The sequence below is a fragment of the Ptiloglossa arizonensis genome, chromosome 1, assembly GCF_051014685.1.
Source record: "Ptiloglossa arizonensis isolate GNS036 chromosome 1, iyPtiAriz1_principal, whole genome shotgun sequence".
Lineage (NCBI taxonomy): Eukaryota > Metazoa > Arthropoda > Insecta > Hymenoptera > Colletidae > Ptiloglossa > Ptiloglossa arizonensis.
The window spans coordinates 28,569,273-28,595,167 of NC_135048.1; the positions used below are offsets into that span (position 1 = coordinate 28,569,273).

At 43.6% G+C, this 25,895-nt stretch overlaps 1 protein-coding gene across 3 annotated transcripts in view; it reads right to left on the reverse strand.

The window, feature by feature from the left end:
• LOC143143910 (uncharacterized) overlaps positions 1–25,895 on the reverse strand; it is a 95,929-nt gene that overhangs the window by 39,189 nt on the left and 30,845 nt on the right. For all 3 annotated transcript variants that reach the window (XM_076305793.1, XM_076305802.1, XM_076305807.1), the window contains exons 2-3: positions 4,351–4,747; positions 2,722–3,933 (exon numbers count right to left, since the gene is read on the reverse strand). In XM_076305793.1, the coding sequence (XP_076161908.1) occupies positions 2,722–3,933; positions 4,351–4,747 (1,609 nt within the window). The remainder of the gene's footprint in view (positions 1–2,721; positions 3,934–4,350; positions 4,748–25,895) is intronic.

Consider the following 25,895-nt stretch of genomic DNA (forward strand, 5'->3'; position numbering starts at 1 on the left):
TCGATTTCTACTCGCGCGCGCCCCAATAGTAAGAACGTGTATCCGCGAACCGTGGTACCCGGCGCGAAAAGGTGAATAAAATTAAAGAGAAAGAAATCTTCGCGCAAGAGTAAATGGCAAGATGGAAGGGCCACGGCGACCCCGCGTACGACGCTTTACGTCACTGGGTCGCGGCGGCGTTAATCTCGACCAGCGAGATACGCCGCAAAAAGAGAAACGAAAAGTAGATCGTCCTCTGCACCCGAACTTTAGATATCTAAATTCGAAGGTCGTGGCCCGTGCACGTGCACGCCGCATGAGGAAATCGACAAACAACGAGTAGGCGACGGCTGCGCGCGTCGAACAACGACAACGTCCCTCATCGTTCGTTCCCTGGTCGTTTCTGTGTCGCCGACCCGAACCACGACCCGGTTACCTGCCGCCAAATACGTTTCCCGGCCGAGCTGCTCCGTCCCTTTGCAACTCAACGGCCCAGATCGCGGCACGGTTCGCGACGAGTGTAAACGACACACGGCCGATAACGCTTCTCCAATGAGCCAGACGGTTACCACGATCGAAGAATCGTTTCCATCGGTCAATAAACTCTTATCGCGTTCGCGTACCAACCGGCGAGCACAAGCACGAATCGATTCTCGGGCCGGCGATCGAATCGAGAAAGTTTTTCGTAAGTCGCGCGAATAATAACAGCATCGCTCGCGGAGCAGATAAGGGGAGAGCTCGTTCGTTCGCTCGCGCGCGCGCGCGAGTGTGTGCTCTTAGGGGAGAGAAGAGGGACAACGCGAAACGTGCAACCAGAGACGAGCAAAATTCTTATCTGGTTAAAAATTTCACCGTGCAACTACCGATGGATAAACAACTTTCGAAACGATTCGCGCCGATCGAAATTCTGAACAATTATTAAATCGTACGATCGAACGGGGAGTTATCGAGTAAGAGGAATTTTACGAAGTTTCTGTCTCGGGATGGATTGTTACCAATTGTGGATTCGATTGTATTAGTTTGGAATAAAACAGAATTGTTGTTTCGTTGAATTTTTAAATGGAACGAGAGTTTGGTAGAGAATGCGCGAGGTTTATTTTTAGGTTAGGTAATTTCTTTCACGAAATGGATTGTTACCAATTGTGGATTTGATTCCATCAGTTTGAAGTAAAGCATAATTGTTTCGTTAAATTGTTAAATGGAACGAAAGTTTGGTAGAGAATGCGCGGTTTATTTTTAGGTTAGATAATTTCTTTTTCGAAATGGATTATTACCAATCGTGGATTCGATTCCATCAATTTGAAATAAAGCAGAATTGTTGTTTCGTTAAATTGTTAAATGGAACGAGAGTTTGGTAGAGAATGCACGAGTTTATTTTTAGGTTAGATAATTTCGAATTGTGGATTTAATTCGTTCGTAATTCTGGAATATAATTTCACACAATTAGGTACTATCTGTGTGTTCGTGCGCACACCAGAGAGATGGACAACGCGAAATCGGAGACGAGTGAAATTCTTATCTGAATAAAAATTTCGTGCAACCGACGGTGGACGAACAACTTTCGATCCGATCCACCAAAATTGTAATCGAAACTATCGAACGAATTGCGATCGTAAACTCGAAGAAAACGTCACGATTCCTGCGAGAAGTTTCCTTCTGCTTGGATAATTCCGTACGATGAATTTAACTCGTTTCTGATATCGTGAAAATGTTAATTAACACTCGCGTGGAAATTTCTTCTAGTGCCAATAACCTCTAATGTAAAATTTTGCGCAATTATCGAACGAGAAGGTGCAATCAGGGACGAGCGAAACTCTTACCACTGAGACGATTCGTTCGATGCAATATTGTAATCCTAATTATTAATCTCGAAGCACTCCTCCGTACACTTCAAATTTACAATACAAAACACCCCGAACGTACGAGACACGTATTGTTAATTTCGAAACACAACGAAAGAACCGAGAGGATCCACCGCATTTGCAAAACGAACGATGAAAGGTACATTGGAACGACCTGCCGGGTCAAAAATGACCCGAGGTGCGAGCCACGGCAGAACGAAGCCATACGGAACTACCCTGCTCGAAAAAGAAACGTCAACGGCTCCTGTCAAGTTTTCTTCCTACAGAACGATCTCGATTCGTTCGTTGTCTCGGGATCGTCAAATTTTACGCGACCGCGCACACCTACACACGCACACACACACACACAGATCGCGAACCCCCCACTGTACGCACACGGTATACCCCGAACCGAGGTATTCGATAGGGAAGAGATTGTAAAGGGCGCGCGACTACTCGCGCACCTCGGAGGGAAACTGGTGGGGGGCAGTGGTGGTTTTACGAATCGGCAAACACCGAAAGATGTTCGTTTTCACGAGAAACTGTTGGCATAGGGCCCAGCCGCGTAGGCGTCACACCACTGTTTCCCATCGCACGGTTTAGCTTTATTCTCGGTTTTGTATCGCCTACGTATACAATCTTGGGAACACGGAGCATCCCCAGTAAGCCGACGTGTAAATATTTTCGGCGAACGGTAAAACCGTTGCGGCGGTTACGGGGCACGAGAACAGGAGGGGGCGGGTGGGGGGTGATGTGGTGTGTGGGGTGTCGGGTGGGGCGGGGTGTAGGTGGTACGAGGCACCCGGCAGGTCGAGACGCGAACGCGTCGCGAGAGACGTGTGTATCGTCACCGTGGCTCGTGTAACCGTGAACGAGGATCAAACGTAGGACTACTACTAACCTGTTGTGCGGTCCGCTGGGCGAGTGAGGTGTCGCGGCCGTTTGCTCGTGTTCCTGATGATGATGCGGCGTACCGGCCGCGTGGTGTGCGTAGATCGACTCCATGTAGAGCTGATCGGGCACAGGTCCACGGTCCGTGTCCTGGGTCAGCCCGTGACCCGTCTGCACCGTGGACGGCGGTTGCATAGCGGTTAGATGCGCGTACGATTGCCTGCCCTGATCGTTCGGGCTGTAACCACCGTCGGTTTGGCCCTGGCGATGCGGCGGCGAGAGTCCTTGATCGTTGTGGGGGCTGCGACTCGAGCCGGGCGAGCTACCGGTCCTCAGTGTCGGGGATCCACCGCCTCCACCGCCGCCGCTACCTTCGCCACCGGCACCGCTTCCACTGCCACCGCTACCACCACCGCGTATCGGATGATGGAGAAACGCCTCGTCGGGCAACACCTCGTCCAGGTGGTGATGGTGGTGGTGTTGTTGTTGTTGGGAATGATGATGATGATGGTGATGATCCGTGGGCACCTCGTTGCTCGGATTGCTACCACCGGTGTTACCCAAATTGGGGAACAACACACCAAGAGTGAAATCACCTCGTGCGCCTCTCATGGCTGCCGCGATCCCGCTAACGCGATCCACGTCCTCGTGATCCACTTCTTGGTGCTGCTGCTGCTGTTGTTGTTGTTGTTGTTGTTGCTGCTGCTGCTGCTGCTGCTGCTGCTGCTGCTGTGGTTGCGACTGGGACAACGACTGCGACTGCGACTCCTGCTCGTCCAAGCGCCGATGAGCCATCGGGTGTTGGGACGCGTCCGACTGCAAATGGTGCTGCTGATGGTGGTGGCGTTGCTGATGGTGAGGGTGGTGGTGATTGGTCGCGGTCGGCGAGAGCGTTGCAGTACAGTAACGATGCATCGTGGAGCGAGGCGCGTGACTGCCGAGCCGATTTCCCTCCGGCGATGCGGAGGTCTCGCTCGCCTGCCGGTTATCCCCTCCCTCGGGAACCGGCAGCTCTCTCGCCCTCGGTGGAACGAATTGTGGCGGCGGCTGCTGCTGCTGCTGCTGCTGCTGCTGCTGTTGTCGGTGGTGCCGGTGGTGGTGGTGGTGGTGGGGTTGGGAAACCTGTTGCTGCTGCTGCTGCTGCTGGTGCTGTTCTTGTTGTTGCTCGTCGCTCGCTGGGTCGCCGCCCCCGTAACGGCTCGAATCCTGTTCGAGATAACCCCTTCGCGACCAAGCGCGATAATTCGTTAAAATTTCTGCCTTCGAGTGAAAGAGCGCGCGCGCGCGTCAACGAAAATTCAACGATCGTAACAACGATCGAATATCGTGTTGGCAAGGTAACGAAAGAGCTTACGAAGTTCCACGAGTCGTTAACGCGGAGGTACGCTCTCGCGCGGAGTCGTGGGTTACCTTCACGTTGAGAGCTCCTCGACGATTTTGTAAAGTTTCTAGATACGGTTGGTGTGTATATGTGTGTGTGTGTTTTTCGCGTGTCGTGTTTTTCGAGTGTTGGATTCCAGAGACGTCCGCGAACAGAACCGCGTAAGGTCAAGGACGAACGCCTTCGAACTCGCGCGAAAATGTTTATCGCGATCCGAGATTCACGGCGAGCTTTTATCGAAACGTATCGATTTCTCACCTATCGCGAAGGACGGAGCCGTCGGGCTCGAGGTAGCCGAGCGGATGTAGATCGTAGGTGGCGCTGGTATCGTTTCCGTGATCGGCAGAAACGGCAATAGCCACCGCTTCGGCGCTACTCGGCCCCGCGATCGCGCCATTTTCGATTTCCTGCTGTCCCGCCTCCAGCACGCCCACGTCGTCCCCGCCTCCTTCGCTTCCACGCTTTTCGTACGCTGGCTGCCGTCGTTGTTGCTGCCGTCCGTGCAGCTGTTGCTGTCGAAGAAGCTCGTTCCGCGAACGCGTCGGCGCGCCCGCGTCTCCGTCCTCGTTCCCTTCGAGCGTCGTCGTCGCCGCGACGACCTCCGTGCCCCTGTCGCTCGCGTACGCCGTCGTTCCGTCTGCGTACTCGATCAACGCTGCGAACATTTTTCAATACTACGATATAAACATTTTTCAAACGACCAATCGACGAGTAATCGTCTCGACGATCTTTTAACGAATTTCGATGAAAATAACGATAGGTTTACATTATCGAGGACCTTCTTCACCAAGTTAAAGTCAATATCCTTTCGATCCTGTGATATAAGTGTTTTTGAAACGATGAATCGACGAGTAATCTTTTCGTTGATCTTTTAACGAATTTCGATGAAAATAACGATAGACACACATTATCGAGGACCTTCTTGACCGAGTAAAAGTCAATATCCTTTCGATCCTGTGATATAAGAATTTTTGAAACGACGAATCGACGAATAATCTTTTTGTTGATCTCTTAACGAATTTCGATGGAACTAACGATAAGCATACATTATCGAATACTTTCTTAATCGAGTGAAAATCTACATCCTTTGGATCCTGTGATATAAGTATTTTTGAAACGATGAAATGTTGAGTAATTTTTTCGTTGATCTCTTAACGAATGACAACAACAATAGGTTTATATTATAGAGGACCTTTTTGAGCAAGTGAAAATTTACATCCTTTCGATCCTGTGATATAAGTATTTTTAAAACGACGAAATGTCGAGTAATTTTTTCGTTGATCTCTTAACGAATGACAATAACAATAGATTTACATTATAGGGGACCTTCTTAACCAAGTTAAAGTCTACATCCTTTCGATCCTGTGATATAAGTATTTTTGAAACGATGAAATGTCGAATAATTTTTTCGTTGATCTCTTAACGAATGACAATAACGATAGATTTACATTATAGGGGACCTTCTTGACCAAGTTAAAGTCTACATCCTTTCGATCCTGTGATATAAATATTTTTGAATCGACGAATTGTCGAGTAACGAATTTTTCGTTGATCGTTTAACGATACAAATTTTAACGAAAATGTATATATGTATATATATATATATATATATATATATATATATATATATATATATATATATATTATTGCAGCCTACTTAATCGAATAAAGATCGATGTCCTCTCAGAAGTCCTTGGAGAAAGTTTTTAATATATTACTTGCACCAAGTGTATCAGATTGACGATTTTCTAAAAGAAAAGATCGTGTTAGGAATCCCATTGATGTTGCAGAAGTAGCACTTTTGTTTCTTGCTTAATCACGCGTGATAAAATTTTCAACAATGGCAAACAAAAGCAACGAAAATAAATTGTTGACGAAGATACCAATGTCGCAAAACGAAATTTATCGATCGTGGAATATTGTATTGGTGTCGAAACGATCGATTGTAGTGAAAATTCAAGAGTGATCTTTTCAATGTTGCTCGCAGAAGTCAGATACACGTACGAGCGTAATGTTTATCGTTCGTACGTTCATATCTATTTTACTATAACGGAAAAGACAATTGTTGTATCTGAACGCGTACGATCGTGATCAACGAGGGTACGATAATTTTCATTTTTCAAACTCTCGTTCGAGATCGTGAATGATTCGATAGCGTCGAGATTGACGAAACTCGAGAACCTCGTATCGATCACATCGCACGTTTCCAATGGATTTACATCCGATTCATTCCGAGCACCTTCTGAGAACTCGTTTCGCAAATCTGAGCAATATTTCATTCTTATCTATCGATAATGATCGTAGATCGCTCAAAAAAAAAAATGGAAAATTTCATCGGGGATATCGTTTATTCAATTTTCAAACAGATACGTTCTGGCTTGGAACGAAACGTCTCTTTTCTTCTTCATTCGACTCCAAAGTGATCGCGCGTTTCTCTTTTACGAACAATCATGGTTTTTCCTCCAGATTCGTGTCATCGATACAAAGAGGCTCCGTATTAAAAAAAAAAAGAAACCAGTGTTTCAATTTCCACGTACGCATGACTACCCAATTGTTAAAGAAAAATCTCTTTTCTCACGACTCCGAAGTAATTACGAGTTTCTCGTTTCGAAGAATCATAATTTTTCTCTAGATTCGTACGAACGAGTACTTCCATTGTAACGCTCTGTCGAGTTTCGAAAACCTCTGGTCGTCGACTTGTGCATTTTAACTTATCGTGCAAATAAACAATATAAAAAAAAAACATACCACAGCGTGTTTCAAATTCTACGTACACACAACTCCCAAAATTATTAAAGAAAAGACTGGTTCTTATTAACTCCAAAATAATTACGAGTATCTCTTTTCGAAAAATTATACTTTCCTAAATTCTATCGAGTCGACTTTTGTATTTTAATTTATCGTACAAATAAACAGTATAAAAAAACAAAATATCACAGCGTGTTTCAAATTCTATGTACATACGACTCCCAAAATTATTAAAGAAAAGTCTCTTTCTTATTAACTCCAAAATAATTACAAGTATCTTTTTTCGAAAAATCATATTTCCCTAGATTCTATCGAGTCGATTCGTGTATTTTAATTTATCGTACAAATAAACAATATAAAAAAACAAAATGTCACAGCGTGTTTCAAATTGTATGTACACACAACTTCCAAAATTATTAAAGAAAAGTCTCTTTCTGATTAACTCCAAAATAATTACAAGTATCTCTTTTCGAAAAATCATATTTCCCTAGATTCTATCGAGTCGATTCGTGTATTTTAATTTATCGTACAAATAAACAATACAAAAAAAAAAATACCTCCATTATTAAAGAAAACTTTCTTCCCCATCGACTCCAAAATATTAGGTTGTTCGAAAAGTGCTTTCGTTTTCCAAAACGAAGAGTATACAATTTAATAAACTCTTTATACACTCTGAGAAAAACCTTGTTCCATTTCAATTTATCGTACAAACAAACAATGCAAAAAAAAAAAATACCTCCATTATTAAACAAAACTTTCTTCCCCATCGACTCCAAAATATTAGGTTGTTCGAAAAGTGCTTTCGTTTTCCAAAACGAAGAGTATACAATTTAATAAACTGTTTATACACTCTGAAAAAAACCTTGTTTCATTTTCACCAAAAAAAAAAAAAAAAACACGTAAACGACTTTCCGAACGACCCAATAACAACGAGTTCCACTTTTCGAAAAACTCGTACATATTCCCCTTAGATTCGTAGGAACGAGTGCTCCCATTCGAACGCTATACGACCGAGAGGCTTTCAGACCCAATAATAATCGTTCGAAGAAACATTGTCCCCTCGACTCGCTATTCCGTTGCTAATCCGTGAAAAGGGACGTCGCAACGTCGACCATAGGAATTGCATCCAAGGATCCTGCGAAGATCGGTCGAACGATACGAGACCGTACGATTAGATCATAACCGTCGAGGTCGACTCGTCCCGTCGATACCGACAAACTGTTGCTAGCCGGTACGTTACAAAAATAACTGGCCGGCGTTATCTGGTGCTCGTTAGCGAGTCGCGCGCAACCCGCGCGCGCGTTCTCCTCGTTCCGCGGCCCGTGTGTTTGCGCGTCTCCTCGCCGCGGCGTTCGCGCAGCACGCTCTCCACATTGTTAACACGTAAGCGTACGACCGCGCTACCACCGAGCGGTGGAATGACAAAGATCAAGGATAGAAGGGGGGACAAAGAGAGAGAGAAAGTTAGAAACGCGTTTCGCGGGCCGCGCTCCTGCTGGAAGATAAAAAATATTATTTTTAATCCCCAAGGGTCAACCGATGGCAGCAGCACCGAGCTGCCGCGACGAACCTATGGTTCGATTACGCCCATTCTCTTCGTACAGTGTCTTTCTCTCTCTTTCTGTCTGTCTGTCTGTCGTAGAACGCATTGAATCGGTAGAATTGTATCGATTTATATTTCATCTACGATCGCGGATGCTTTAGGGATGTATAGGGTTTATTAGAGGTCTCGTAACCTCGAAAATCTTCGAATTGTACTTTTCACTCGGTAGAGTCGCGTACAGAGACAATTGACTATCGTGGTATTCTCGAAGAGACACTTTCGATGTGGTTCTCACTTCGGTGTCGAATGGACCGAGTAGAAGAGACGGGGTTATAGATTGATATTTGTGGAGTGTGTAGAGGGATATTTATTATAGGAAGTACAGTGTACTGTAGTTTGTTTTATAGGTTAGGTACTTCGAAAGGCCCAAAATTTGAACATTTTTGTGTATTATTCTTTTGTATTTATTCTTTTAGATTTTGTGGTTTTGAGCCAGAGTATGCTCGTGGTCTTGCGATTTGCAACTTGTTTTACGTTTCTATTTTATTGTACTTTTCTCTCTTCACAATTTGTACTTTTGGGACAGATACTTGGGCCAGATTCCAAGGGCCCAGAGTTTCCAACTTTTGTTACATTCTTTACTTTTGGGCTGGATATTTTCAAAGGCCCAGAATTTATAACTTTTGTTAGATTCTCTAAGTTTGGGCCAGATACTTTCAAGGGCCCAGGGTTTCCAACTTTTGTTACATTCTCATTCTACTCATACTTTCTCCTTTTTACACTTTGTACTTTCGGACCAGATACTACCAAAAGCCCGGAGATTGCAACTTTTGTCACATTCACTACTTTTGGGCCAGATACTTTCAAGGGCCCAGAATTTGCAACTTTTGTTACATTCTCTAGGTTTGAACCAAATACTTTCAAGGGCCCAGGGTTTGCAACTTTTGTTACATTCATTACTTTTGGGGCAGATACTTCCAAAGGCCCAGAGTTTGCAACTTTTGTTACATTCACTACTTTTGGAGCAGATACTTCCAAAGGCCCAGAATTTATAACTTTTGTTACATTCTCTAAGTTTGGGCCAGATACTTCCAAGAGCCCAGGATTTGTAACTTTTGTTACATTCTCATCCTACTTTCTCTCTTTACACTTTGTACATTTGGGTCAGATACTTCCAAAGGCCCAAAGTTCGCAACTTTTGTTACGTTCACTACTTCAATGCCAGATATTTCCAAAAGCCCAGAATTTCCAACTTTTGTTACATTCTCATCCTACTTTCTCTCTTTACACTTTGTACATTTGGGCCAGATACTTCCAAAGGCCCAAAATTTGCAATTTTTCTTACATTCTCATCCTACCATAATTTCCCTCCGTTACATGTTCTACCTTCAAACCAGATATTCTCAGGGGCCCAAAATTTGCAACAAAGTACACTCCTCTCTCTCTCTCTCTCTCTCTCTCTCTCTCCCTCCGCAGCCCCTCTCACCGCTTCCTCTTTCACTCCCTCTCTCTCTCTCTCTCTACCCATCGACTTTCCTCGAATCGAGTCGTCGGAACGATCCCAACGCGATACCTCCGACGTCCCCTTATCGATTCGGTCCGCTTATCGATCATCGATCGCGCGATTGCGAAACGCAGACGAGTCTCGTCTCGTCTCGTCTCGTCTCACCTCGTCTCGTCGTCGCGTGACGTCGCCCGAGACGGAGGTCGAAACGAAAATAAAAGGGTCGCGGTGGAGCCAATTGAGGTGCGGAGATGGTCGAAGAGGTGGGGGGATTGACACACGGGAGCCACCGGAGGCCACAGGTACAGCGCTCGGCGCTAGAAATAGAAAGAGAGGCGGGGCACGCCCGTGCGGGAAAGAGAAGCGAAGGGGTGGGGGGCACCGTGTTACGATTCGAGGATTCGAATCGAAAACGGTCGGTTCCTCGCGTGTCCCTGTGACACGATTGGTGAAATTTCGTTCGGCGTAGCATCTCGCGAGGCTCGTTTGCAATACTCTCCCCCTCCTCCCCCAGCCTCCCGATCGGACGGTGTATCAAACCGTTTAACATTCAACTGACCTTATTGACGTTACCTAATCGAATTGGTAAAGGTCAGGCTCGCCGGATTATCTGACGGTTCGTTCGTTTCGCCGGCGAATTCTATTAAAAAACATATTTTTTCGCGAAAGGTCCAAGTACGTCGTTCCTCCTCGACGTTCCCCCGTACGGGGTTAAGATCATGGTGGTGGTGGATACGGTACAGTCTCGTACGTGCGCTCGTTCTACGAACGTAGTCAGCGAAACTTGTCCGCGGGTAGCTCGACGCGAAGCCTCGAGAGTCGTCTTATCGAAGACCAGAAGCTCCATTGTTGCGCGCTCGAGGCGAATCGGTGACGAGACGAGGAGTCGCGGAGGCGTAAGTGCCGCGACCCCGATTAATCATTCCGAAGAAAATACGCGGACGACCACGACGACGACGACGACGACTGCACCGAGAACGAGTCGTCCGTACGGCCTCGGTTGCGAAACTGGGGTGCCTCGTCCCGAAACGCGGACACGATCCCCCCCCTACTCCCCGACCCTCCTCGTGAATACGTTCTCCGTCACCGACCTCTCGAGCGAACCGTACAGATCCCGGCCGGCATCGTGGCCGCGTTATCGGTACGTTGAGCACGGTTTCCAAAATCGTAACGAAAAATATTTTGGTCAACCACGGCGCCCGATTACGGCTCGATGATCGCGTCTCGCTCTGGACGACGCGGTGTAGCGTCGGTGTCGCGGACACTCTCCCACCGACGCGTCACCGAGCGAACCGGAACGCACGGTACGCCTAAACTTTGACCCCTCGCGAACCGAGACGAGTTGTACGTGCTCCGAGACTCACCGAGCGACACGGACTGTGAGCCGAGTATTCCTCGAGTATTATTTAGTTTAATAAGTGACAGGGAATGTCGAGAATTTCGGGTCGGGGGTGTCGGTACGGGTCGGGAGTTGGGTTCGGGTCGAGGAATTTTCTTGGGTTCGGGTCGGGGAATTTTCTTGGGTTTTTTTTATCGAGAATTTTTACCGATTCGGGTCGAGAATTTTCTTGAATCGAGGTCGAGGGAGTTATCTTGAGTTAGAATCGATAATGTTTTTAATTTGGATCGATGTTGTTCTTGGGTTCGGGTCGAGGAATTTTCTTGGGTTCGGGTCGGGGATTTTCCTTGGCTTTGGGTTGAGAATTTTCTTGGATCGAGGTCGAGGGATTTATCTTGAGTTAGAATCGATAATGTTTTTAATTTGGATCGATGTTGTTCTTGGGTTCGGGTCGAGGAATTTTCTTGGGTTCGGGTCGAGGATTTTCCTTGGATTTGGGTCGAGAATTTTCTTGGATCGAGGTTGAGGGAGTGATCTTGAGTTTAAATCGATAATGTTTTTGAATTTGGATCGATATTGTCTTCGAGTTCGGGTCAAGGAATTTTCTTGGGTTCGGGTCGTGGAATTTTCTTGCGTTCGGGTCGTGGATTTTCCTTGATTTCGGGTCGAGAATTTTCTTGGATCGATGTCGAGGGATTTATCTTTAGGTAGAATCGATAATGTTTTTAATTTGGATCGATGTTGTTCTCGGGTTCGGGTCGAGAAATTTTCTTGAGTTCGGGTCGTGGAATTTTCTTGGGTTCGGGTCGTGGATTTTCCTTGGGTTCGGGTTGAGAATTTTCTTGGATCGAGGTCGAGGGATTTATCTTTAGGTAGAATCGATAATGTTTTTAATTTGGATCGATGTTGTTCTCGGGTTCGGGTCAAGGAATTTTCTTGGGTTCGGGTCGTGGAATTTTCTTGGGTCCGGGTCGAGGATTTTCCTTGGCTTTGGGTTGAGAATTTTCTTGGATCGAGGTCGTGGGATTTATCTTGAGATAGAATCGATAATGTTTTTGAATTTGGATCGATGTTGTTCTCGGATTCGGGTGGAGGAATTTTCTTGGGTTCGGGTCGTGGAATTTTCTTGGGTTCGGGTCGAGGATTTTCCTTGGCTTTGGATCGAGGATTTTCCTTGAATTCGAATCGACAATGTTTTTTACTATGGGATGACAATATTCTTAAATTCGAATCGAGGAATTTTCTTGGGTTCAAGTCGAAGGTTCTCCCTGGCTTTGGGATAATGATTTTCATGGGTTTTGGTCGAGAATTTTCTTGGATGAAGGTCGAGGAATTTACCTTGAGTTCCAATAGATAATGTTTCTGAATTTGGAACGATATTGTTCTCGTGTTCGGGTCGAGAAATTTTCTTGGGTTTGGGTCGTGTAATTTTCTTGAGCTCGGGTCGAGGAATTTTCTTGAGTTCGGGTCGAGGAATTTTCATGGCTTCGAATCGAGGATTTTTCTTAAATTCGGATCGACAATGTGTTTTAATTTCGGTTGACAATGTTCTTAGGTTCGAATCAAGGAATTTTCTTGAGTTTGAATTGAAGGTTTTCCACGGATTCGGGACAATAATTTTCATTGGTTCGGGACGACAATTTTCACAGATTCAAACCGAGAATTTTTCTTGAATTCAATTTGACAATATTTTCTAATTTGGGACGACAATGTTCCTACGTTCGGGTCGAGAAGTTTTCTTGAATTCGGGTTGATAATTTTTCACGGATTCAGATCGAAGATTTTCCTCGAATTCCAGTCAATAATATCCCTGCCTTCGAACAGTTACGACAAATTATTAAGCCCAACATTCGAACCACTTTATTCGATTAAGCTCGAAGATCCTTCCTATCTTATACATCGACCAAAAAGCGAAGAAACACAAAAAAGAGACACCGTTCGAATCCAATCTGCATAAACACTCAAACTTTACTCCAACATTCGCATACCTACCAAATACCCATATCACCTTCCTCCGAAGCCACCCTTACCCCCATCTCGGTTCAAGATCTCCGAACACATCAAACATCCACCGAGTACTCAACATTTTACCAATCTCGATACTCGTGTGTCGCGAGATACTTTCGGGACGTCGACCCGACTCGACCGCGATCGTACTCCGACCCGAACCAAAATCGACCCTCCCGCACCCCTAGACTCCGCGTCTCCGCGTTCAATATGCGTTTCGTACGTCGAGGAAAGAAACGAGGGTAACGTTCTTCATAGAAACGGTAGCGGGAGATTCCGAGCGAGCGAGCGACCGACCGACCGAGCGGAAGACGTTTTGTACATCGGGGCCAGAGGTTGACCCCTTATCTCCACGGCCCCATAAAAACGTTCTCTGTTATCCGCAACGTTAAGCGACCAAGAATATCGATGCGGTTTACGACGAGATTTTCAGAGATTGAATAGCCTCTTTATCTCGACCTCTTTGATCCTCCTCCTTCTCCTCGTCTCGGTTGCCCCCCTACTCTGTACCACCCTTATTCACCCGTTCCCTTCTTCGCCGCTGTTTGTTCCGTCTCGTTTCTTACACTTGCGGTGGAACACGACTCGGTCAGTCGGTACGATCGCGACGCGGCCACGGCTCGCGAATTCAGCTACCGTCTCGCGATCTTCACGAGACCGCGATCACCATCGCGCGCGCGCGCGGAACGAAACAACGGACCATCGTAACGAAACAACGAACTATCGTAACGAAACGATGATTAATCGTAACTAAACAACGAACTATCGTAATGAAACAACGAACTATCGTAACGAAACAACGAACGATCGTAATAGAACAGTAAATTATCGTAACGAAACAACGAACGTTCGTCACGAAACAATGAACGATCGTGACGAAACAACAAACTATCGTAACGAAACGACGAACTATCGTAACGAAACAACGAACTATCGTAATGAAACAACGAACTATCGTAACGAAACAACGAACGATCGTAACGAAACAACGAACTATTGTAACGAAACAACGAACTATCGTAACGAAACAACGGACGATTGTAACGAAACAACGAACTATCGTAACGAAACAACGGACGATTGTAATGAAACAACGAACTATCGTAACGAAGCAACGAACGATCGTAACGAAACGATGATTGATCGTAACGAAACAACGAATGATCGTAACGAAACAACGAACGATCGTAATAAAACAGTAAATTATCGTAACGAAACAACGAACGTTCGTCACGAAACAATGAACGATCGTGACGAAACAACAAACTATCGTAACGAAACAACAAACTATCGTAATGAAACAACGAACTATCGTAACGAAACAACGAACGATAGTAACGAAACAACGACCGATCGTAACGAAACAACTAACGATCGTAATGAAACGACGATCGAAATTGCGGACGACGCGGGGAATCCGTGAAATTGGCGCGAGGAGGGGCCGGGTCATTTGTGACCCGTGCTAGAATTTCTTACCTACGCATTCGTACAGGGGAGTTCCTAGAGGTTTCGGATCGACGACGATTTTTTTTTTTCTCGAATAATGAAACTTCCGTGTAATTCCTTTACATGGAAACTGAAAACCTCGAAGCATTTTTTTCGCTTAAAGTTATAAAGCTTTCCTTGGAAATTAGAAACATTAGGAAAATTGGACAAATTATAAAAATTAGGAAAATTGGTAAAATTAGAAAAATTAGGAAAATTGGTAAAATTAGGAAAATTAGGAAAATTGGTAAAATTAGAAAAATTAGAAAAATTAAAGAAATTAAAATAATTGGTAAAATTAGAAAAATTAATAAAATTAGAGTGCAAACAAATTCCATAGCATTAATTGGCGACCGAGCGTCGCTTGTGGAGTGCAAAGGGTTCATTGCAAAACAACTATACTAATATTCTTGTTCCTTTTGTTAAAGAACACAGGAAAAGGAACGCCACACTTAAGAAATTGTAGTTCTTTAAAGAGAAATTACACTCGTCAACACCGTAATTATGTAGCTGTGGTCCTGCATGGAAAAATTACGATTGACCAAAATTTTTAATAAAAAATACCAGCGCGATAAATTTCAAAATAAAGGGGAGCAGACTTCAGGCAGTATTTTCCAAAGAATCTTAACCAAAGATTATTTCTTTATATTTATGTTTCTTGTAGAATTTTTTCAAGTATATATCCGAGATTTTGAATTTAAAACGTCGAGAAATTTCAAAATAAAGGAGAGCAGACTTCCAAAATATTCCAAAATATTTTCCAAAGAATCTTAACCGAAGTATTTCTTTATATTTCTTTTTTGTAGAATTTTCAAGTATATATTCGAAATTTTGGATTGAAAACGTCGAGAAATTTCAAAATAAAGGGGAGTATACTTCCAAAATATTCCAAAATATTTTCCAAAGAATCTTAACCGAAGTATGTCTTTGTATTTACATTTCTTGTACAATTCTTTCAAGTATATATCCGAAATTTTGAATTAAAAAACATCACGGGTCAAAATTGACCCGTCCCCACCGATCAACGGTTAAACATGGCGGAACCTTCTCTCGAGATGCTCCGTAAGGAACAGCGGGACCATTGTGAAAAGATCGTAGGGCCCTTAGACAGGAAACAAAGTTGCCTTTCTTTGCACGGAGCTCGGGAACAAGACGCTTTCGTCACTTCCAGCGAAGGCCAGGTGCTTCGGCTTGGAGAATTTTTTTTTAAATCGAGTTTCGTCGACGGATTTCTGCCAGACACGGGGAACATCGTCGAAAATTCACCATAGAAACCTCACGGTCCCGATGACACGTTCGCGAACCGATCCTTGAACGCGTTGATCGTTGCTGCAACCGTTTCCGAGAACCTCGATAATTGTACATTCGTACGTAACATAACCTTCACTGGAAATACTACGTATAACCACAAACACAAGTGCACCATTGAACCATCAGAATATTTCTATCGTTACAGAGAACGATCTTGAACACGAGAAACCATAAACAGTTCAACATTCCACGTAGTTTAATAAGAATTGTTATCCGAATAATCGGTTTTTAACGAAATACATTGTTTTCGAGAAGTCTGTCGAACGCGTTCGTAACGTTTTCCTTCGTCTCGTATTATCAGAAATAGCCTCGAGTGTTTTAAACAAGATCGCGTTTCCGTTTTTTTTTTTGCGTCGCGGAAAATTATTGTTTTCGAAGGAGAGTCACTGACCATAATGTTTGGGCAAGCCTGATCCAACCCAAGCGTGCATTTAAATACAGTAAACGTTTCGACCTCGCTGCGTTCGAGTCCAACTCGGTGACAATTAAACAAATTAGAAATGTGACTTTATTTTAAAAGCAGGAACGACGTGGGACAAATGTATGCAATTACGCACGAAAGAAGGATGGAAACACGTTTCGTGAAAAATATTAGTAACGATGGTGGGAGAACCGAGGCTGAAAACAAAAAAAAAAGAAAGAAGAAGAAACAAGAAACGGAAAGGAAAAGCGCGGCGACGCGTTCTCGGCTTTCGTTTTGGCATTTAAAGAGGCGCCGCGGCACGCAGAGGTGCCTCGGCCCGATAGAAGATGATAACGCTGATAAGGCGATACGAGCTGGCACGCGACCACGATACGACGCGACATTCTTCTTTACCGCGGTGTCGCGACGACCAGCACCGTCAGGTGAATTGCATACTCCGCAGAGTACGAAGAACCTATCGCTTCTATTCGTCGTTTGGACGCAATCTCTCGGAAAGTACTCGTAATCTGTTCGGGAATTATCGGTTAATATCGCTGGGACACGTGTTTAGACGAAACGTACACCTTCGATGAAAATTATTCGTTATCATAAATCGCACTCAGTCTGGGTTACTTTTTATTTTTTGTGTTAAGGGTTCGTGTAACGGGTTTGTAGGTGTAGTAAATAAATATTGGGTCGTTTGGAAAGTGATTTTGTTTTACAAAATGGAGAATGGGTAATTTGAGCAAATGTTTATACGCTCTGGAAAAATCGTGTTTCATTTTCACCAGAATAAATGGAATTATTTGTTGAACGACCTGGTAAATAATGAGAACTGCGATTGGGTGGCAGTGACTAAGGATGAGATCAATGTGTACTCGTGATTTATAGAGATTCTGAGTATTCTGAGACAGGTTGAGGCCAACGGTGGATTCTCAAGTGTGGGAAAGTTTTGCAAAATTTTTAGGATGGAAAGTCTTGACAATTTGGGGAAACTTGGAATATTTGAGGGTTATATATTTTTGGGAGTTTTGAAAGTCTTGAAAATTGTAGGACTATGAAAGTCTTAGAAATTGTTAAAAATTTTGAAAAGTTTAAAAATTCTTGGGACTTTTGAGAGCGTTAAAAATTGTTGGGACTTTTGGAAGCTTTAAAAATTCTTTGGACTTTTGAGAGCTTTAAAAAATCTTGGGACCTTTGAAAGCCCTAAAGATTCTTGAGATTTTGAAAACCTTAAAAATTCTTGGGACTTCTGAAAGCTTTAACAATTTTTAAGATTTTGAAAGCCTTACTAATTTTTGGGACTGTTGAAAGCCTTAAAAATTCTTGGGACTTTTCAGAGCCTTAAAAATTCTTGGAACTTTCGAAAACCTTAGAAATTCTTGGGACTTTGATAGCCTTAAAGATTCTTGAGACTTTTGAAAGCCTTAAAAATTCTTAAGATTTTGAAAGCCTTATAAATTCTTGGGACTTCTGAAAGCCTTAAAAATTCTTCGGTCTTTTGAAAGCCTTAAAGATTCTTGTGATTTTGAAAGCCTTAGAAATTCTTGGGATTTTTCAAAGCTTTAAAAATTCTTGGGACTTTTGAAAGCCTTAAAAATTCTTAAAACTTTTGAAAGCCTTAAAAATTCTTGGGACTCTTGAAAGCCTTAAAAATTCTTGGGACTTTTAAAAGCCCCAAAAATTCTTGGGACTTTTGGAAGCCTTAAAAATTCTTGGGACTTTTGAAAGCTTTAAAAATTCTTGAGATTTTGAAAACCTTATAAATTCTTGGGACTTTTGAAAGCCTTAAAAATTCTTGGGACTTTGAAAAGCCCCAAAAATTCTTGGGACTTTTGAGAGCCTTAAAAATTCCTGGGACTTTTGAAAGCCTTAAAAGTTCTTGAGATTTTGAATACCTTATAAATTCTTGGGACTTTTGAAAGGCTTAAAAATTCTTGGGACTTTTAAAAGCCCCAACAATTCTTCAAATTTTGAAAACTTTAAAAATTCTTGGGACTTTCGAAAGCCTTAAAAATTCTTGGGACTTTTGAAAGCCTTAAAGATTCTTAGAACTTTCGAAAGCCTTAAGAATTCCCGAGACTTTCAAAAGTCTCGAGAAATCTAGAACTTTGAAATCTCTCGAAAGACTTCAAAAATTCATAAAAGTTCCGGATACACCTCAATTTAAATCAGAATCGTTCAGAACCCCTTCTACAATAATTTCTCGAAATATTTCTCGAGAATTCACCGCGTCAGAATTCCAACCTACCTTTCAAAGATACTCGAGACACCCCATTAGCTTATTTTCGCAAATCCCTTCTTATCAATTTCAGTCGTCCTCGAAGTAGATATCCAAAATCAACGCCACCGATCCAACCGATCTGGTAGCGACAGTCGAACCCAAAAGAGGAACTATGTATTCACTGTGTATACCGCTAGAAGTATTGCTCGAGTATTCCACCGTGGCTGTAAATCACTCCTCGACTTCGAGTTAATGGGGTAGTAAAAAGGAGAGACTCGTAAAAACTGCCGCGGTACGAGTACCCACGAAGTAGACGCGAGACACCATCTTTAATGGGGTTAGAAGACCTCGTTGATCGTTAATAAGTAAACAAATAAATCTCGTCGAGGATCGTCGCCTCTCGCTACTTTGAAAACCTCGACATTCATTTCTCGTCCAACCGGTGGGCAATGATCCGAAGAACGATCATTTTTTACCAAAAAGTCAATTTTTCCACTCGTATTTATAACAATTTTTTCCCCTTTACAACGACGACCCCTTGAAAATTAAACGACCCCTAAAATATTGATTTCTGTCAAACGCCTCTACGATCGGTGAGAAAATTAGAAAAATACATTCACACAATTATTTTCAATAATTGAAAATAAAATTGTACGAAATATTCCATAAAGAGCGTCGCAAGACAAGTGCTTCCCCCCGTGAGTGTCAGTGAACAATTATTATTATTATCGAATTATGCTGTACGCGATAAATTTCCATTGGAAAATTTCGATCGTTTCTCAATTTGGCCGCAAATCAGCGTTTCTCGGTGCAATGTGCAACGAGAGGATCGACTCGTCCGAGGGGTCGACTGTGAACGAGAAACGATCGAACGAGTCGCGTACGCGCCACGTCTCATCGATCGAGATTAGTTGAACGCCAATATGTGCGTATATCGATCGACAAATACTCGATACGTCTCGAGGCGAGCGCACGATCGAATCCGAGAATACGAATCTCCCCCGCTCACGGGGAGCGACGAGATATCGCGTTCAAGTTGAAGAAAGAAGATCGGTAGGGGGCTTGGCGGGGAGGGGCGGGGGATGGGCGGGGGAGGGCGAGGGGGGAGGGGTCGGTAACCCCCATTTATCTCGGGCAGCTTTCCTCTCCTTTATCTTCGACGTCGTTCGAAACGAATCTCAAAAATCGTGAATTTATAGGCCGCATCCGCGTCCCGTTTAACCCCTCGGGACGCGCATGCGCTATGTTGGGTCGCGCGCGACCCGTTCCGCGTTCCTCGCGTTACCAACAACCGACCCGACTGGGTCGAGACCCAACGTCAACCCGAGACAATTATCACACGTGCGATACACGAGCCAGAAAATTATTAATCGTCGACGTCGGTAAAAATAAATTTTAAACAATACTCGTCTGTATTTACGTACGAATGTTTTTCATTAATATTTCCCGGCGTTGTTCACTTCTCGATACCCGAAACTCGAAGGAATCAATGGACACTGGTGGATAATTTTTCCCTCTCGAACCTTCGTTTCTGCGAATTGTTAACGTTCGTTGTTGAACAAAATTTTCTCTATTCGTCGAGTACAATTTACGTTACAAATTATTTAAAAGAAAAAAATTGTATTTCGAAGATTCCGGGTTCGAATTGCTACGAGAAAAATATAAACGGTACAGGGGGGTATTTCTTGTGTTTACAAGGCCCGAGGACGTGTCAGGGGAATGCAAATTGGGCCTGAAAGCAACACGAGTTTTATATAGTGGGAGCGGAGTGCCACAAAGAGAACGCGAAAACGAGTCTCTCTCTGTTTCAGTGCTCTCGGTACGTGCGACCCGTGCCAGGACGAATTCCGACGAAGGTAAGAAAGCAAATATTAAAAGCGGCCTGTTCGTGGACGGGCGGGGGAACGAGGGGGGCAGGGGTGTGGAAGGAAAAGGGGAGAGGAAAGAGAGGAAAAAAAGAAAAAAAACGCGGCCCGCGGTTGGATCATTAGCGACGAAGCCTCGACGAGGGAAACAATGCCAACCGTTCGAGGAGCGGGTGCACGGGGTGGGGGGAAGGAGGGGCGGGGGAGGGGGGCTTCGGGGAGAAAGAAGGGTACACCACGAGCCATAAACCATACCGGAAACCGACCGGTGCGACGTCGTCTCGAGACTATCCCGACGTATTTGCCATTTCCCGGTATCAAGTTACCACGAGACCGAGAACGACGTGTCGAACATAAATAAACTGCGCGCGTTGAACCTTGGTGCCTTCACTCGGGTCATTCGTGACCCGGCTTTGAGCTTGAAATATTCGTGGTTCGAGCGAGGTTGAGAAGATTCTGCGGGTCGAATGAGAGGAGAGTGTAGAGTGACGAAATGTGAAGAATGCGTTTGAAATGGGTCTTTTTTGACCCAGCTCGTATTTAGAATAAACCATGGGACAACTTTCGTGGCACAAACGGAATCGAGAGGAGAGAGTGTAGAATGACGGAATCTGAAGAATGCATTTGAAAATTAATTTAGTATGTGTAGGGTCTTTCTTGACCCGTCTCGCACTTAGAATATACTGTAGGACGACATTCGTGGCACAAATGGGGTCGAAGAGATTCTGTGGCTTGAATAAGAGGAGAGTGTAGAACGACGAAATCTGAAGAATGCATTTGAAAATTAATTTAGTATGTGTAGGGTCCTTTTTGACCCGTCTCACACTTAGAATACACTGTAGGACGACATTCATGGCACAAGCAGGGTCAGAGAGGTTCTGTGGCTCGAATAAGAAGAGAGTGTAGAATGACGAAATGTGAAGAATGCATTTGAAAATTAATTTAGTATTCGTAGGGTCTTTCTTGACCCGTTTTACACTTAGAATATTCGTAGTACAAGCAGGGTCAAAGAGATTCTGTAGCTCGAATAAGAAGAGAGTGTATAATGACGAAATGTGAAGAATACATTTGAAAATTAATTTAGTATGTGTAGGGTCTTTCCTGACCCGTCTCGCACTTAGAATATATTATGGAATGACATTCGTGGCACAAATGTGGTCGAGAAGATTCTGTGGCTCGAATAAGAAGAGTGTGTAGAATGTTGAAATCTGAAGAATGCGTTTAAGAATTAATCTAGTATGTGTAGAACCTGGTAGTGTGTATGAGGACTTTTAACCTAACGGTTAAACTAACTTTTAACCTAAAGACCTCTGTCATCTTTGAGACCTATTGGCTGGAGTCTTTCCACTATTCTAACGTGAATAACATTTGAGACGAAAGGGTGTCTAAGATCTTCGTGAAAAGTTTCATTCTGGGATGGCAGTATTAAGTTAGCAAATCCCCATAGATCTACGTTGTAGGTCTATATAGCTCTCATAATCGCTTCGTAAAGAATTTTGTTGTTCATTGATAATTTCGATCTTCTGATCGAGTAGTCAGTAGTCACAGATGAAGTCCTCAATACTATAAGCACTGATCATAGGCAGATATCATTGACTCTTAGTATAACCCTCCTGTTTCTATGTTTCTCTTATTAAGTTTGCTATATAGTTAGTTCTATAGTTCTATATATTGAATCAGTGAGGATACAGGTATTATCGTTCATAAAAAGTTTGACAAAACTTTCACGACATACTGAATAAAGTCTTAATAATATAATTTTTCACATCCACTTCTCCTAATCGATTGAAATCCTTGGAATCAACACTGGACCGTTCTCTGTGACGTGACAACGGAATATGTACGTTGCAAGATTAAACAAAAAAACGTGGGAACAAACGGTGGATAAGCGTGTACAATTTATGTTTATTATTGCTCTTTCTCTTATTTTTTCCGAACCTGGTCGAATCAAAACGTTCGACACGCACTATTTTAGCTCGCGTATCAAAAACGAGTAGGGTATCGGGTTTTGGTCGTGTTTTTTTCAACATAACGGTCCGTGCATCGTTCAACCCCGGTCTCAGGATTCGTTTGGCCCCATTAACTTTCCCCGAGCGGTCTGGGACCGCGTCGAGTCGGGAAAAAGAAAAATGGGACTTGAGTTCCCGGGACCTGCCAATTATCGACCCTTTAACGAATAACGTAAGAAACCGTGCACCGCGAGGCGCGAGTAAACCTCGTCGCGACTTGAAAACGACACCTAAATCCCGCGCACCGACCACTTGGAAAATACCTCAATATGGGGCACGGTGGTCCCCCGTTAAAACCGTCCGTCGTTGTTGCCTCTTTATTTCGGTTCGTTGTCATTTACTCGAAACATCTTTGGTTTGTCATAACGTATTGGAACAGGTTCGAGAATGTGTTTTATCATAATGTGTTGGAACAAGTAGGTTCCAAGCATCTTTGTTTTATCATAACGTATTGGAACAGGTTCAAGCATCTGTTTTATTGTAACGTGTTGGAGAAAGTTGGTTCTAAGTTTTATCACAAGATGTTCGACTCGGTGGAAGAATTATTGCATCGATTTTATTTAAAACTTTGGAGAGCAGATCACTTCCAAGAATCTTTGTTTTATCATAACGTGTTGGAACAAGTAGGTTCCAAGAATCTTTATTTTATCATAACGTGTTGGAACAAGTAGGTTCCAAGCATCTTTGTTTCATCATAACATGTTGGAACAAGTAGATTCCAAGCATCTTTGTTTCATCATAACCTGTTGGAATAAGTAGATTCCAAACATTTTTATTTTATCATATCGTGTTGGAACAAGTAAGTTCCAAGTATCTTTGTTTCATCATAACCTGTTGGAACAAGTATGTTCCAAGCATCTTTGTTTCATCATAACGTGTTTGACTCGGTATTAGCGTCATCTCACCCCATCTACCACACGATAGTCACCTCTACCAAGAGAGTTTCACCTAGAATCACTACACCTCTCGCTATATCCGAATCATCTAGTATGAGCTACAAAGGATCCTAGACACCAGTCTCCATTAAATACAAGATTCCTCTTAGATCACTTTTGCCTCTGTACAAGCTTCCATTTATCACCGTACCGACCCAGATACTACAGCAGCTATCCTCTACCTCTAGAAGATCCGACTAGCAATTAACTAATCCTCTCATAGTAAATTTGACTTATCAAGGATACGGAAAATCCATATTTAAATCACACTTAACTTACCAAGAATAAGAAAAATCCTTACTCCATTCTTTCGCGATTGCAAGAAACTTTTGGGGTCATCTTCACTACCAGAGTCCAAACATCGTTTCACCAGGTGACACGACTCGAAACTTTACTCACAATCCAGTAAATTAAACTCGAATTCCCCAAAGATATTCGTTCCAATCTTACCTACATCTGATCTATGTACCAATAAATAGTCTTCTATCGATTGCAAGAAACTTTTGGGGTCATCTTCACTGCTAGAGTCCAAACATCGTTTCACCAGGTGACACGACTCGAAACTTTACTCACAATCCAGTAAATTAAACTCGAATTCCCCAAAGATATTCGTTCCAATCTTACCTACACCTGATCTATGTACCAATAAATAGTCTTCTATCGATTGCAAGAAACTTTTGGGGTCATCTTCACTGCTAGAGTCCAAACATCGTTTCACCAGGTGACACGACTCGAAACTTTACTCACAATCCAGTAAATTAAACTCGAATTCCCCAAAGATATTCGTTCCAAACTTACCTACACCTGATCTGTGTAACAATACATAGTCTTCGTTCGATTGCAAGACTCTTTTGGGGTCATCTTCACTGCTTGACCCCAAACATCGCTCCATCAGGTGTCAAGACCCGAAAATATACCCACAGACGAGTAAATTAAACTCAAATTCCCCAAAAATATTCATTCCAAGCTTACCTACACCTGATCTGTGTAACGATACACAATCTTCGTTCGAAGACCACGCCAACCATCGTTGTTTCCATCCCCCTATACCGAGTCCTCCGCGGACTGAGGAAGTGTCCGCTTGTGCGAAGCGAGCATCGATCTCTCCGCGAGTTTTTCGGTGCCTCTGGAAATTCGAACGACGCGAAAAAGCCAAGAACGACAGATATACGCGAGCAACTCTCCATCTGGGACAGGTCACGACGGGTGGGATCGAGAACCCGGGAACAGGTTCGTTTCTGTGGCTCCTCTCGTGAGGAATGTCAGCCGTCACGAGCCGCGAAACAACAAAACACAGACTGCGTGGCGTAACACGAGAAGGGAACTAATCGCGCTACGGGACATGTTTTTTTTTTCTCTCATTCTCTCTCTCTCTCTCTCTCTCTCTCTCTCTCTCTCTCTTTCATATTTTTCCATCGTTTCCTCTCCTTCTCTCCTTTTCTCGTTCAGCGTCCCCATGTTCATCCACTCACCCCCGGCCAAAGCGCGCGCTCATCCCCGGGCTTTTCCTTCTCGTGTTCCAAACACGGTTAAGCGCCACCCCCGGGGGCACCGAACGTTTGAGACCATTAGGCCTTTTACGACGGTCCGTCGCTCGCGATTTATAGCGCGCGAACGTAAACCAACAAAGGCGCCAGCGTGAAGAACGTCGACGAGAGTCGGAAAAATGATCCCCGCCGAAGCCCGCGCATTTTTATACCCCTGACCGGAGGGAGGGGACACACGACTGGTCGAAGTTAGACAAGTTTTCCACTGTGGGACACTGAGGTCTTGGACCAATTTTTCTCGCACACGCTGGAACACTTCTTGAATTCGTTTTTGAGACAAAATTTCACGAATCTCGAGAATGTGACAAGAAAGCGGGGTTTGACAACGGAAGTCGTGCATTTTTATATCGCTGTTCAAAGTCAAGGGGGAGGGAACACATGAGCATAAGTGGTCGAAGCAAGAAAATTTTTGGAATACAATAAACAAAAAAAATTCATGAGTTTCAAGAATGTGACAAGAAAGCGGGGTTTGATAACGAAACTCGTGAATTTTTATATCGCTGTTTAAAGTCAATGGGGAGGGAATGCACGAGTAGTAGAAGAAAATTTTTGGAATACAATAAACAAAAAACATTTATGACTTTCAAGGATGTGACAAGAAAGCGGGGTTTGGCCCCACAACGAAGTTCGTGCATTTTTTTATACTCCTGTCCAAAGGGAGAGGACACACGATTGGTCGAAGTGAGAAATTTTTTATCTGTGGGACACTGAGATCTTGGGCCATTGTTTTTCACTCAGACTGGAGCACTCAAGTTTATTTTTGAGAAGAAATTTTACAAATCACAAGAATGTGACAAGAAAGCGGGGTTTGACAACGAAACTCGTGAATTTTTATACTATATCACTGTTCAAACCCAAGGGGGAGAGAACACAAGACCACTAG